The 15360-nt window shown below is 44.2% G+C and overlaps 2 protein-coding genes across 8 annotated transcripts in view; one reads left to right on the forward strand and one right to left on the reverse strand.

The window, feature by feature from the left end:
* phactr2 (phosphatase and actin regulator 2) overlaps positions 1–1205 on the reverse strand; it is an 18370-nt gene extending 17165 nt beyond the window's left edge. The window contains exon 1 of the mRNA XM_077614027.1: positions 951–1205. Within this exon, the coding sequence (XP_077470153.1) occupies positions 951–1190 (240 nt within the window). The 5' untranslated portion in view covers positions 1191–1205. The remainder of the gene's footprint in view (positions 1–950) is intronic.
* On the forward strand, positions 994–15055 carry LOC144085058 (pleckstrin homology domain-containing family A member 1-like). Of its 7 annotated transcripts, XM_077614033.1 has the most exons (14): positions 994–1160; positions 4410–4641; positions 5082–5138; positions 5667–5712; positions 7893–7990; positions 8281–8412; positions 8915–9055; positions 9756–9824; positions 10213–10277; positions 10425–10488; positions 10643–10732; positions 11403–11476; positions 12025–12099; positions 12681–13213. In XM_077614033.1, the coding sequence occupies exons 2-14, from the start codon at positions 4501–4503 to the stop codon at positions 12685–12687; spliced, it is 1059 nt and encodes a 352-aa protein (XP_077470159.1). In that variant the 5' UTR covers positions 994–1160; positions 4410–4500; the 3' UTR covers positions 12688–13213. The 7 variants fall into 7 exon arrangements, with proteins under 7 accessions (XP_077470159.1, XP_077470158.1, XP_077470160.1 ...); XM_077614032.1 differs by lacking the exon at positions 12025–12099 and having other exon boundaries at positions 13065–15055; XM_077614034.1 differs by lacking the exon at positions 12025–12099.
* Positions 15056–15360: the final 305 nt, after the last annotated feature.

Genomic DNA, 15360 nt, shown 5'->3' on the forward strand with positions numbered 1-15360 from the left:
TACATTGGCGTAGTCATGGAGATATTAAAAACATTTGCTGGGGATTATGGTGACAATGATAAAATGTTTTATTGTGAAAAGCAGATTAATTGTTTGTGTGACTATACTGTATGTGTGGGATTGGACACTTGCTATTACAATCCTAATTTATACTTCTCAGGGTGTACTCTGTTTATATAATATTAGCATGTATTATGCTGGTGAACAGTTTGATATGCTTAAAAAAAATTGTACGCTATTCTCTGGACTATAATTCGCATTTATTTCATAGTTTGGCTCGGCCAGTGTCTTATATTTATGTCTTATTTTTTTTTCACTCTGACCACCTACAGCTTATGTTGGTGTTTTTAGGCTATAGTTATCAAAAAAAGTGTCAATATTAATAGGTGATTGTTTTGTCTGTTCTTGGCTTTTTTTCATTTACAGTTCTTTTGTTAAAATCGGTGTTAAAGCACAGTCTTTGTTATTTATTACTACTTTATCAGCTGTATTCATATTACTACAAATGTAATGTGACCATTTTGCTGCAGCGACCATTCCGTTTCCCCTAACCTAATAAGACAGTGGTGCTTTAAAAGAGTACGTTATGTTTAAACATGCATATCTCTAATTATCTTTTTTTATTTCAATCAATCAAGATTAGATTAAGCAACTACAGCTCATGTCTGTCTGTCTGCCTGTCAATCAGGTGCACCAAAATGATCGGTCGATGCACAATCTCTCCGCCAGAGGTCGACAAATCGATACTCTACGCAGGCTGTTCGTCCTATGAACGCTTCTATCCAAGAGTTTTAAACCAAGGAAAAATCCTTGACTTCTCACTCTGAGAGTCTTTTAAAAAACATGTTTAAATTTTATAATACAACCATAGAAAAGCTTTAACGCGTAGGGCTAAACATTTATGATACAAGATAACGTAATGAAGCAATAATAATTGTTTTATGACTTACATCATCGTTTAGAAGGGCCCAGTGCATTTCCGTATTTAGCTCAGTGTGTTCATCATCCCAATCGACGATCTCCGCCATTCCTCCGTGTTCGGTCTGGTTCAGCTCGCGGGGCTGAGGGTCCGCGTCGCTGCCTGGATCAGAGATGGGCTGAGGCGGAGAAGGGCGACCCCCCAGCAACAGCGAGGCGGTAACCGAAGCCACACATTGCGGGTAGGTATGGTGACCAACTTCGGCAAGCATTGTATACTCGGCGTTGTACGTCGCCTTGTCTGTTTAATTCTACCCGGGATGTTGTTCGTTGGGAACGCCTCGTAGCGGCACTGCGTAGTGTTAGCTGACTGGGTTGACGTGAAAATAAAAGTTCAAGGCGCAATTATGTCGTTATTACGTTCGCGTTCACATGGTAATGCGCGGTGGGGTGCTCTAGAGGTGGGTGTAATTTTCGTTTTTTTTTCTTGGGGCTAATGGCAGCCTAGCCATTTGTCCTGATTAACTTCAGGCACTTGCTGCTAACTAGCTCGTTTGGCTACGTACTGCTCGGTAACCCAGGTCATAGTCGGTGCCACCGGTGTAGCGGATTCGCGGTGTGTTGTGTTTAGAACCCCGGCGGTAGACGGAGCCCAGAATATTTTTTTCTCCCGGTTTTGGGGAATGAGGCCGAAGCCTGTCAAACCGTTCATATTCCAATTACATTATTGGGAGAGAGCAAAAAGTATGACGGTGGAAATGACACCTTTGAACCGTTTAAAAGCACCTGCACCCTCACCTTTGTCATTACGGCTTTGTCACTTTCAATAGAGGTGGCGGGCCCTTTTGAAGTTGAATTCGTCCCACGTTCGTAAATTACTCGTATCTCAAATGTCATGAAGTTTTGCCTAATCTTCACCATTCCTTCTTTTGTTACATCTATTATCTTATGCTTCATCTTATTCCTTTTTGGTTATAATGACTAAATTACATTATCACTGTTGTTAAAACAACTGTCTCATTATACTCTTTGCTAATGCCAAAACCTTCATTTAAAAAAAAAAATGGGTCGCCCGATTAATTTTACTGTAATGGATCCCATTTGAATATGGTTTCAAAAGTAAATTCCCGTGTAATTTTCAACTTGTTGCACAAGTGACCATTGTCAGATCTCAAAGTCTTTTGTAGCAACCGTAGCTAACTCGTAGAAACTGATGAGTAAGCCTTGGATACCTTGCTCAAGGACACCTCAGCATTGACTCGTCGTTTAAGTTCGGCCCTCCGAGGGTCTCGAACCGACCGACCCGGCCGGGGCGGCCACACCCCACGAGCAGCACGCAAGCTAACAAGCGCCACGGCAGCTGTTCCTTACAACAGGGGCTCGAGATGACGGTCTCAATGAAAATATTGACTCTGCCGGGGTGCCCAGCTGGCCCATGTCCTTTTTTTTCCCTTCTTTTTAACGACCCGCCACCGTCCCTGCGTGACCAGTTGGCCGCCACGTGACGCCGGACACATAAGCCTTGCCGTAGCAAATGTTGGCTTTCTATCAAAACATATTCAAAAACTCCCACAAGAACACATCCATCCTCTTCTCTTGTAACCTTCTGCTTTTGGGTTTCATGCTAAGCTTGCTAACCAGAAATTGCAGGTGAAGTTTTACACTTAGCTAAAACCCACTCAATTTCATCACTTGAATGAAATTGTCTGAATGTGGCAACAATATGAATATGTAACTTTTTGTGAGCCGTAATGGACTTACTAGGGGTGATTTAATAAGAATTTTCTCACGCTTAACCTGTGCTCAGCACCGTGTTTTCAGCTTTAACTCAACAAGCATCCCTCACAGTCAGCCAACAATCGTTGTTTGTGTCCGTGCTTAACGGTTATCATCTCCTCATTCCGTGTGTGTGTGTGTGTGTGTGTTAGACTATTCAAGTCCACGTCGCGGCTAACTGAGATGCTCTCAGCGCTCCGGACTCCACGTTGCACAACAACCGGGCCTTTTGTTATCCTTACCCGCCCGCACAGTGCTTGTAATGCGGTGGAGAAAGAGCGTCTTTATCTGCGTTTCTTTCCGAGAAGCCATCTAACTCGTGTAGTCTAGCGACTTAAACAGGCCGAAGCCACAGTGTGCTTACGGTAACGCTATGCCTCTTGTGAGACGTCATTAGTTATACCCGCCAGATGACATAGGAGAACACAGTTTTTGTTGCATTAAATCTCACAGCTGTTTTTGAAAATGTCAACGGTTACCATCAAACAGCACTAAACCCGAGCCAGTTCTGTCCAAAGTACTCGAGATGTATGTATACATAATGTAACCTTAATTTCACCACTTAAAATCAGTTTCGAACAGCTTCCCTTTCACAATGATGACCATTGATATAAAAAAATGTATTCATTCTACTGCTAGTTGTCCTCAAACCATTAAACTCAGCACTTCTTTCTATGATTATACACACTGTAGTAACTTAACATTATTTTCAATTAATTAAACCCACCTGGACGATGTAAAAAAGGGGCCTGAGGGTTAAGGATGCTCGCCACGGTAATGCTAAGGTGAATGCTAAGCTAGCGCTAGGAGTTACGTACGGAAGGCTCGAAGGACATTGCATTTGCCAAGATCATAGAACAAATCTTACTTTTTTTTTTTTACAAAAGAAGCAAGTTTCTTACTATCCTAAAATATCTTAAAAACAACTTTTTTTTTAACCCGATGACGTGCTCAGGCTCAATTCCCGGTCATTATTTAGTTGTTCATTCACCGCTATTGATAGCAATAGACATTACGTTGTACGTGGGAGTTGGAAGTTGATTTGCTCTACGGTTGGCTGAAATATTTCTTCAGGGCGAGGGAGGCAGAAGAAAGAATGTAGGTCAAACTTTAACTCGTGCAATTTTTATGGGTTTCCACTATATACATAAATCGAGTTCGCTTTAGCGCCATGTAGGATTTAGGCGTGTGTGTCATACGTCTGCGGGATAAATTGTCTTCGCCCCGGTCCCCTCCCTCAGCTCCCACAGGAGTTAACGTGTTTTTTTCCGTTTTTTTTTCCGGCCACGCTCGAGTGGGCGCTCGGCTTTAGGAGGGGAAGGGGGAGGAGTCAGAGTGGGCCGGCCGGAGGCTTGCCAAATCAGACGAGAGCACATTTGAGAGGGGACGGCGAGAACGGGAGTGTCAAAAGGAGAGGCCGATAGAAACTGAATAAAAAAAGCAGAAAGAGCCAGCCAGGGTGGGTGGAGGAGGAGATGGAATAGAATGTGACAGAGTGTGCGCTTGTGTTACTAGGGAAGAAAAACCGGGACGTGCTGAGTTAAAAAAAAAAAAACGATGAAGTGGAGGGCGGGGCAGGTTTTGTTTTGGGTCACGTGATCCGGCAGCACATTGCAGTCAAACCACTGCCAAATATTTTGGAAGAAGCTTAAAGAAATAGACCCAAAGCAAGGACAATTCTTCATCTTGCTTTTTGTTCTCTTGTTTCTTGCCAGGAATTCCTCCATACGCTTCTTCGTCCCCGCTCGTACATTCCCTGTTTTTTTTGTTGGGCCCGGGCAGGTCAGGGAATGTCCCGGCGGCGCCATGCCTTACGTGGACCGGCAGAACCGCATCTGTGGCTTCCTGGACATCGAGGAGCACGAGTGCAGCGGCAAGTTCTTGCGCCGCTACTTCATCCTGGACACGCAGCAGGGGAGCCTGGTGTGGTTCATGGACAACCCGCAGGTAAGCCTGGGTTTGTTAGCGTTAGCTTAGCACATCGAGGGTTGTACTCGAGGCGCACCCGGTTCACGTTATCGGACGTTATCAGGGTAAGGAGACGCGGCGTAGACTGCGAGACGACGGCGCTTAACAAGACGGGTCAAAGCATCACTTAAGTCAAGAGAGGCAATCGGTTCAATCTCAGCGCAACTGTCGTCACGCCGCGTTAGCGTGGCTGCATCTGCAAGAGCGCCGTTGTTCCGCAAACTATTCCTAGTTGGCGTAGCGCCGGAGAAATTTTGAATAATTTACCGGCTCACTTTCTTTTTATAGAAAGCAAAGGATTAAATTTTAACGAGGTTCAAGTCACAATGCTCGAACTTTGGCTCTGCTAAAAAAAGACGTCTGACGTTTAATGGTTTTTCATGGTCGATTATTTACCTATTGTTGATGTTTTTCCACAGAATCTTCCAGTTGGCACCAACTGCGTGGGCTCCCTGAAGCTTACTTACATTTCCAAGGTAAACCAAAATATCCCGTCATTAATTTGGGACAGCGGTGTTACCGTATTTTCTCGCATTTACGCCATATTTGGCGCTAAAAAAAAAAGATGACTGAATGGAGGGTACGACTTATATGCGCACAAATTAGACTTGACATGCACAAAACTGCACGGTGACGAGGACAAAACGGCATAAAGCAAGATGAATTTAATTGGACGTCTATGAATAAAATAAAATAAAAACATATCTTGCATAAAATGACAAACGGCTAATACGCGAGAAAATACGGTACTGAGTGGTTGCCTCAAAAGCTTAAATTTCTGTGTTCTGTGTATATAAGCGCCGGCAAATGGCTAGCGATTAATCTAGTGTCTTGTCCAAAGTCCACTGGGTTGGGTCAAGTCCTTAGCACAGCGCTAATGAGGACGTGGGTTAGAGAACAAGACAGGCCGAAAGAATGGATGAAGGAAAACCAACATGATATTTTGTTCTTTACGTTTTGTCTTACCGCAAAACAAATAATTACAAGTCTTTGTTCTCCTCTAGGTCAGCGACGCCACTAAGTTGAGGCCAAAGGCGGAGTTCTGCTTTGGTAAGAAAGTGAATATCGTCACACTATTGAACCTGTAACACTTTGCTGAGATGGTTTTAGAGGAGGGAGAAGTACTATAAGAACACCTAGACTGTTTATAGTCAACACAAAACAATGCCTAAGTGTCTGCACAGCAACTTTGTTGTTGGCGTTGGCCAAGTATTTCCATTAACACATTCTTGTCAGCCCGTGTGACCACTCAAACTTGAAAAAAAAATCAATTTAGTGCATTTTTTGACAGATTTTTAGTTTGCAAAAGGAATTGAACTAAAAGGAGTGCAGGTCCATGCTTGAACCATAGTAGGCGTTGTTGTTATCTAAAGCGGTGTTTCCCAACCATTTTGAGTTGAGGCACACTTTGCATTGAAAAAATCAGCTGAAAATCTTAAAATGTAAAACATATATAGTAACTATAAATTAATTCTCATCCATGTTGTATAAACAAGAATCAATAAACAAAGTAACGTCCTGGTCTAGTGATGTACACAAGTAATACAATTTTATTTTCATAATTTCCCAATTTTTTTTCTCCCAATATGCCTTCAATCTCCTAATTTTACATCCAAAACTATTTTGTCTTCACCCACAAAAGTTGAAACCCAAAATCCAGTTCATGAAACATGAAACTAAGCGACAAAACGATGACTAATCTCCTATCATCCCATTTGAAATCCCCAAACATCACAATACACCACTTAATTTTCATCATTACGACTCTATTATTAGCGTGTTCTCCGCCAAAACGCTTTGTGTAAACCTCTCTCCCCTGTTATTGTTGATCATCCTCCTCTTTCCAACGCTTCAATCGCAGGAAATGCTCTTCTGTGACAATAAGTTAACTTATGGGAATGTGTGTGTGTGTCTGTGTGTGCTTGTCCTCGCCTCGCCTCTGACAGGATGTCACCGCTCAAATCGGAACCCGATTCACAGATGTCAGGAGGTTATTTTTGAGTGCGCCATTTGCAGGCCACATGTTTTTGCATACATCAATGATTCTCGCCGCCCCAATTCTTCCTGCGTACACGCCGGCAGCGATGCCAAACGCCGGCTTTCTGGCTGCGTACCGTGAGGCCGGCTCAGGTCACGCTCACAGGTGGCTTTGAACAAAAACAAAAAAAGAGAGAAACCGGACCTGCGCATTTTCGGGGGCTACGTTTGGTTTCCCAGCACACGTTTCGGTCTGCGGCGGTGACTCACGTCGGGATACTCCCACATCTGTCCGGAGAGCCCTTCGAATCCAGAGTGCAAGCTGGGTTGGCGCGATTATTTACGGCAAAGTGGGGGGAAAAGTGGGAGAGCGAGGTCTCGCTCGTGCGCAATTACCTGACCAGATGTTGACACAGACGCCACATTTAGAAGAAAGTAAAGGTTTCACTGCGCACATCCTCAGCGCGTGGGGAAATGGAGCGGCCGGCCGAGACAGGATGTCCTAAATGACACGCTCTCCTTGCTAATCACCGTCTGGCTTAAAAATACCGAAGCGGCTCTGTGAAAAGGCATTTTCATAGTGGGCATGATGAAAATGCTGAATTGTGCAGCCTCATGCTTAAAAAAAAAGTACTACTTCACTTTCCAAGTTTTTTCTAGAGAATTTAAAGCGAACATTTTGTCACTACGTTGCATCATGCATTTGGAATGGTTACAATCCAAATGTGAAATTTAAATAAATGGTACAGGGTCGATTGGTCGCCGGTCTTTTGGTCGCCCGGAAGGTTATTGATAATTACCATTTAAATCATTGCTCAAATTCCCTAAAGACAAACTGTGAATGACTATTTAGTCATACTTAATGCCCTATTAAAAGCTGCTGTGAATTTTAATTTAATTTCATTTATAGTTATGAGTAGAGAAGCTGTGTTTTTGGACAAATACTACTTTCCGCAGGAAATTGCAAGAAGTCATACAATGTAATATTCAGAGAGAAAAATTAATGACTATAGCGATATTAAAATTGAACTATTAAAAGGTTCAAATCAAAACAATATGAACGTTAAATTATAGATTATTGAAATTGTTCTTTAACATGAACTGGAAGTTGTTAGTTTTTTCTAGGGCCTCAACTTTTTTGGGCGTAATATTAGGAGATTTAAGTCATATTTGGAGAAAAGTCATAAAATGATGCGATTAAAAACATGACTTATTTTTGCATCAATGGAACTTTTTGTGTTTGCCTCCATTAGTCATTAATGCTGGGATGAGAAAGGTCTTCCTGCAGGCCAATGACCAGCAAGACCTGGTGGACTGGGTCACCGCGTTAAATAAAGCAACCAAGATCACGGTAAGCCTAATAAAGACGCACTTACTACTTTCTCTCACTTTAGATGAAGATTTTTTTTCCGTCAAGTCACTTTAAGAGGGAAATGCCTCCAGGGCCGAGATCTTAGTGAGTTAGCATGACTAATAGGATGATTCTTTATAGTTGAGTCAAGTCCAACAATAAAAGGCATTTTGCTTTTTAGACCGCAACGCCTTAACATCCCAAAATGGAATTAATAAAACACAGGCTCCGGACGCAGATGTTTGCAAAAAGTGTTCGTGTCCATCATTACGTATTTTTTTTCCCCGTAGGTTCCTAAAGTCTCCGACAGCCAGCAGAATTCGGAAAACCACAAGTCTTTGCTGGATTCCGCGGGACCCAAAAAGCAAGTGTCCTATAAAACGGAGATCATAGGAGGGGTTCCCATCGTGACCCAGACTCAGGTAAACGACATCCCATAACAGGAGAGGCCATGACACTAGTAAACAAGTTTGGCGTGACGACATTCCCGCAATCGGATAAACCCGCGATGACTATTTTCAAAGTTTCACAGACTAAACAATGAGTCATGTTTTGTTTGAAACTTATATTTAACAGCACACAAATACATGAATGACACTAATATGTCGAGTTCAGTAAATCACAGACTTAAATAAAGCTGTCAAGGAAGATTCCAAAAATCGCACGGGCAGTGTTATTCCACTCCAGTTCTTTAGGTGGTGATGTGTCCACATTTAATTGAATTGATCGACTCTAGAAGAAGAAAACTTTTTTTTTTTTTTTTACAAAGGTCCAATTCTCCTCCAGTCCCAAAAGAGTTGACTCCATGGTTTATTTTCTTCCCTCTTGGCCCAAATTTCAACCCAAATAGTCTACTCTAGAATAAATACCCTTTCACCAACTCCTTTCCCAATAGCTGACCCCATCTTTTCTCCACATTCACAGCATGAAGGCGGCGACGGGGCGGAGCGAGCGGAGCGCGAGGACATGCATCGCTCGCACAGCCAGCTACCGTATTTTCTAGGCAGGCCGGCCCAGGACCACACGGTCATCAAGTCCGGCTACTGCGTCAAGCAAGGCGCCGTAGTGAGTATCGGGGAAGCCCTTTCGACGTGATCTGTTAAATAAGACCGGAAAACTGGTCCACATGCTTGTTTAAGAGAGGGGCGGTCCTCAGTTTGTGTTTGACATTTTTCGATGTCACCACCAGTAATAGAATAATTAAAGTCCCCCCCCCCCCTTTTTTAAAAAGAAAAACAGTAACTTAGTGCGCATTTTTCAACAATTTAAATACTTCTAATCAATGGTTCCAAGCAAGCTGCCTCATTGGCTCTGAATAATGTTGGCGCATGTGTATGGCATCTATGTGGATATTATTAGCAAAAAACAATACCCTATTAACACTTTATAAAAAATTCACAAGAAAATTCAAATGAAAAAATATTTAATTGAGCCACGTTTGTTTTTGTGATACATTTTTGAAGGTTTTACCATATATTGCAACACAAAAAAATCAAAGTGGGGTGCTAATACATGTGATTTTTGTCGGTCTCAAACATACATTGCTGTTGCTGACATTTTTTTCAGGAATGCGCAGTGGATTTGATGTAAAAAAAAAAAAAGCGTTGTACCTTATGAAATGGGAGTTTTTTCTCTCTCCAAATATGGCTTTTTGAATTCATTGCATCCCCAATGCAATGTTCGTTGAGCCCATTTAGTGCAAAGCAGCAACTATGAATGATTCATCTTATGGAGCTCACTAACGACACCATTTTCCTTTCACCAGATGAGGAACTGGAAGCGGCGATATTTCCTCCTGGAGGAAAACTCAATGAGCTACTTCAAGTCCGACCTGGTAAGTTGTCTCTTGAGTTCTGACCGACGCTTGTATTTTATTCTTCATCGGTGCCACTTTGCGATAAGAATCGGTCGGCTGGGCTCCGCCAAGCAGGCAAAGCGGCCAACACACGGTTCTGTGTCCCGGCATGTTTTATCTGCATTCGTTGGAATTCCGTCGGTCCCTCTTTTCACATGTCCTGTCACGCCTCGTGCCCCCGCCGCGGCCTCCGTCTTCCCTCGTCGGCACACACACACACGTTTGCGTTTACTGAGATAACGCAGGCCCCGAGGACACAGACTCTGTGTCTGCTCCAAGATGGCATCATTATCCATCTAAGAATTAAGAACAACGTGCTCACAAATGAAAGCATTTATTCCATTGAACATTATTTCCCCACCTTCAGGAGAAAGAGCCCCTGAGGATGATCCCACTAAAGGAAGTTCACAAAGTGCAGGAGTGCAAACAGAGGTATCAAACAAGTTTAGTTCTTTTTTTTTTGTCATTGGGACGCGTTTAAGAGGTGAATTTATTGTATTTTTAAAAAAAATTGGGTCGATGGGATGCGTTTAAGAGGTGACTTTAGTGTATTTATTTTTTTATTTTTTTGGGTTGCAGTGACATTATGTTGCGGGACAATCTGTTTGAGGTCGTCACCACGTCGAGAACATTTTACATACAGGTAAGGTCTTGTAAAAATCCACTTGGACTTTTGTTTCTCATCAATCCGTTTTAGTTCCATAATTAGAATAGCTGGAAAAATTCCTGAGCATACTTTTATTTGCACGGCATTGTATTTTAAAAGCGCCTTCAAGTAATGAATGTCCATCTCCTAGGCCGACAGTCCAGAGGAGATGCACAGCTGGATCAAGGCCGTCTCGGGGGCCATCGTGGCCCAACGTGGACCCGGGAGGTCCGCTGCCACAGTATGTGTCTCTCTCTCACACACAGACAGAACAAAGCCGTCGTCGTTTTCCGTTTCACTTGAAAAGATGTACCTTCTACGCCACGGACGCAAAAGTACAACTCTGACCAATTCCCAAAACTCATTCCAGATGTCCGTAGTGTCACTACATAGCTTGTTTTTTTTATCCTTCTATTTTCGGGGGAAGGGTTACTGCGATCGCAGTAGCGGGGATCCGCCTAGCTAAAAATTCTCTCATTCTCATTGTCAACAAGGCACCCTTTGGCACTCATACTTGACCTTATGTAAAGTCCAGTGGTGCTTTTCAAGCCACTAGCTCTGCCTAGTGTTAACGACGCAAAGTGCAACGTAGGCCGAATTGAAGCTCCGTTATGCGGGCCGGAGTTTAGACGTATTGAGCATGTGGTGAATGTATGGACTTGTTACTGACAGACGCCTTACCGCATGCCACATGACTTGAATAATCAAGAGTATGATAGGAGCTCCGTGTCAGTTTGTGTCCGACGAGGTGACACAGCTGTTCCCTCCACTTCCCTCCCGGACCACCTGTTGTCGTCTTGTCTCCCTCCCTCTCTCTCTCTGTCTCTAGCATCCTTTTCGTCCCCCCTCCGACCCCCCCCGGGGCGTACGGCCCATCTGCTCTAACCCTGCTTTGCGCTGTGTTGTTGCAGATGCGGCAGGCCCGACGGCTGTCGAACCCCTGTATACAGAGGTATACGTCTCGAATTGGGGAGTGCAGCAGCACGTACGTCAGCTCGTCTAATTAAAAAAAAACAACAACAACAAAAAAACACATCACAACATCCCCCTTTGGTTTTAATTTGATCTCAATGCTTTTTCTACTCACTGGCAGCCCCCCGCTCGTCTTTTAAAAGTGGATCAGATCTCATCACGGCACATCTGAGTCCCTCCTTTCCCCCCCTCTCCTAAATAAACCCAAATACGGCTGATAACCCAACAAGCTCCTCCCCCCCAATACTTCCCGCTAGCTATTTTCACGCTCCTGGCTTTCTGTTTTGTCACCGTCGTCACCGGCTGGCTGAGTTGACTTAGCGACAAGCATGGTACCCATGCAGCCGAAAACTAAGTCAGTACATCTAACCCCCGGGTCAACTCGCCTCCCTTTTCGCCTTGCCATCATACGTTGGGGGGGTTAAAAACACTTTTTAAAAAAGCGAGCACACGCCACCACCACACACATGAATGTGACTTCCTGAGCTGTGTGAGTCCTTCACATCCTCCTTTTTTTTTTTCTCTCTCCACCTTCTTGGTTGCCCTCTGTTCTCTCTGCAGCCTGCTGCAGCTGTGCACCTGTCTTAGATGTGTGACTTCCTGCTTGTGTCTCCTCCTCCCTCCTGTTCGAAGCCTGTATGTGTTTTTCTCCCAGTCACCCCCTTCCCGTAGCGCTTTCGTCGTTGAGCTTACACGCCTTCCTCCAATGCAATTGTGTACTAATGTTACCAGCACTATATCTGTGTTTTGCTTTTATACGGTAGTCTTTACCAAGTATATATATATATGTCACTATTTAATTCATTGCCTGCCATTGACAAAAGATGACCAATTATTTTACACTGGTCCTCAACACTCATTTTTCAGTGCCATGCAATCAATTTTCAATGGCAGTGAATTCAACGAGTGCCCTTTTAACATCACGAGGAGAAGATGCTAAACTTTGCTCTTAAAGCAGTATTTTTTTCCCCAATTATTTTTAGTGTCATTCCTAAAATGGAGACTCCAAAACGTCTTACAAAAATTTACATAGCCATAATTTCCTTGAAGGAGATCATCCTTTAAGATCTACACAGGTTAGCATGTTCCTCAATTGAATCTCCTCTGACAAGCCCTCAAAAAGTGTGCGTTTTGGAGCGCTTATGTATTCCCACGTAACACTTTAAACATCGCTAGCCGTCGTGTCCGCCACCGACGCGTGTGCCGTGTGTTTCCAGAGACTGAAATCCGAGAGCGACAAGCTGCTGAGCACCGAGGCCTCCTAAGGCTTCCTTCCTCCTCCTGCTCCTCCTTCTTCTTCTTCTACTACTACTACTTCTTCTACTTCCGCAACATGTCCCAACTACCAAACTAAAAAAAAACAACAACCCCGCTGACTCTCCACCTTCCCGTCCGCCGCCGCTACCACTACTACTCGTGCTTCTTCCACCATCTTCACTCTAACAATGCTCCGCCCCCCCTCCGGCTCGCAGCATCGCCGCCGCTAAAGCCTCACCTCGGGCCTCGCAGGCTGGTCTCATTTTTTTTCAAACACCTTTGCAGTTTAACGCCCTCGCCGCGCCTTCGCATTTCAGTCACGCTCGTGGGCTTGTGTTCCGCAGGTGCACGGCGGCCGCTCCACTTTCTACCGCAGTCCCGCGGGCCCCCCCATCCCTCGCTCGCCCGTATCCGCCGCGCCACCCGGCCGGCCAGACGACGACGACGACGCCGTCGGCGCGGGCGGTCCACGCTCGCAGCCTGGCGTGGGACAGCGAGCACTTCATGAGCCTGCTGCCCCGGCCCGCTCGCGGCCGCGCGCCGGCCCGTCTCTCGCTCCAGGAGGCGCCGCTGGCAAAGTGAGCACGTGCGGCGAGGAGTCGCCGTGGCGCCGGCGTAGCGCCGCCGAGCCGCGCCCGCCCGAGTCGGCCTTGGACCTGGACGACGCCGACCTACCGGTGAGCGAGGTCTGAGCGGGACTCGTCGAACGGGGGCGGGGGGTGGAAACAAGACGCCACGAGGGATCTCCGGCCCAATAAGCTCCTCCCCAACCGGTTGAACTGTTGAAAGGTCAAGGTCATCCTCCGAACTTGTGTGCCAAAGATGACCCGGTCTTCACCCGCAGTCCAACCGCTCATTTATTCACCGTATTTATTCGTCGACTTCAACGACCGGTGGATCCTTTCCACTTCAGACCACTCCAGTTCAGTCCAAGTCTTGACTCAAGCTACTTTTATTCCTAAATGAAGTCACCAAAAAGGATGAACATACACCAGCTGAGCATTTTCCTTTCATCCGTGACCTCGTTTGGTTCCATTTCAAAAGTCCTACCTATCCGACACGCACAAGTTTGGCCATCGACGGCACAAAAGAATAACGCAAACTTTGTTAGCATCATTAGCGAATACCCGGTAGCTCAAGTCAACATAAAAAAATGGGATCAAAAGTGGTCTGTCGTCGCCGTGAAACAAAAAAGGGTCTTGTTATTGTTTTTAAGAATTTTGAGGCTTTACACGGACAGAAGGACGGACGCGCCGCTTAAACCACTAAGTGCCAAGAAAAAAAAAAGGGACCGTTTAGAGATCAGCAAACACCGAGGACTGACTGACTCCACTTGGCGTCTCTCTCTCTCTCTCTCTCTCTCTCTAATGAGCTGAAAATAAATAAGCTGTGTGGTTCTTACACTCTCCTAACACTGGATTTAGCCTTCTGCTTTGACCAGTGTCCTTCTCAAACCCTCCGTTTTGGTTTTTGGTGCACACTTTTGAGACTACCTGCAACGACAGCTCATAGCATAATTGCCTATTTTGGGAAAGATGCCACATTCAAAAATCAACAACAATCCATTTTACAAATGCTTATCGGCAATTCTGCCAAAATTCCATATTAGGTCTTCAATTGACATTTTTTAACCGCTAAATTCAACTTCGCGGATCGAGGCCTCATTGACAAAATCTACGAATATAAAAAAAATCCCCAATTGATGTGGCAATTATGCTACTGGGCTAACCTACATTTAATAAGAGTTTATTAATGCTCAATGTGCGTGTTTGTGTTTAACAGTTTGAAGTGAAATGTTTCTTCAAGCTCAATTAGCCTCCTTGCTAACACTAGCACGGCAGTCTCCGGTGTTTTTTTTGGCACTTGTTTTGCTGTATTCAATTTAAAAAAAGTGTTTTAAACAGACAGCTAAACTTTAAACACTTACAGCCTAAGGATGGGGAAAATAGTCGATTGATTGTGCAGTCGTTTGCATTATTTCCGGGTAAAAATGGAGTCAGAAGAAGCACAATCCACCGATTATTTGACCCATTTTTAGATGTTGGTCCTTTGTACGCTACGCGCGTGATTTCCGATGGGTTGTGTGCGGTTTATCTTTCATTTCTTTTATACACAGTGTAGTACGCGTAGACTTTGTTTCCCATGTGTTATTGTGAGCAGACCGTTTCTCCACTATAGTCCAATCAATATAATACAGTACTATACAGTATAAGTAGCATTCAAAGCTGTTTCTGTTCACATGCTAAGCTATTTAGCCAACGTTCCAGTCCGGTCGGTGTCCTTGCTTTGGATTATCTCTATTTATTACGTGGATCAAATAAACAGTGAAAATGTGCATTGGAGTGCTGAATTTATTCAATGAGGGGCCCCACAATGGTTGCTAGGGGACACTGCAACACTTCTACATTCACAATCTGCCCCCTTGTGGTAGCAAAATGACTACTCTTACCTATCATTTCTCCAATACTGTACTGAATTAAATGTATAAGTTAGCTTTTGTGTTACCCACAGTTAAAAAAAAAAGAAGGGAAAAAAAAAAAACATATTTTAATTCAGCGGTCCCTACGGATATCACAATAATGAGCATACTTTTAAATTCACTCTAACAGCGTTGTATTCAATATAAATTAATATTTCTTA

The sequence above is a fragment of the Stigmatopora argus genome, chromosome 11 (assembly GCF_051989625.1).
Source record: "Stigmatopora argus isolate UIUO_Sarg chromosome 11, RoL_Sarg_1.0, whole genome shotgun sequence".
NCBI classification, from domain to species: Eukaryota; Metazoa; Chordata; class Actinopteri; order Syngnathiformes; family Syngnathidae; genus Stigmatopora; species Stigmatopora argus.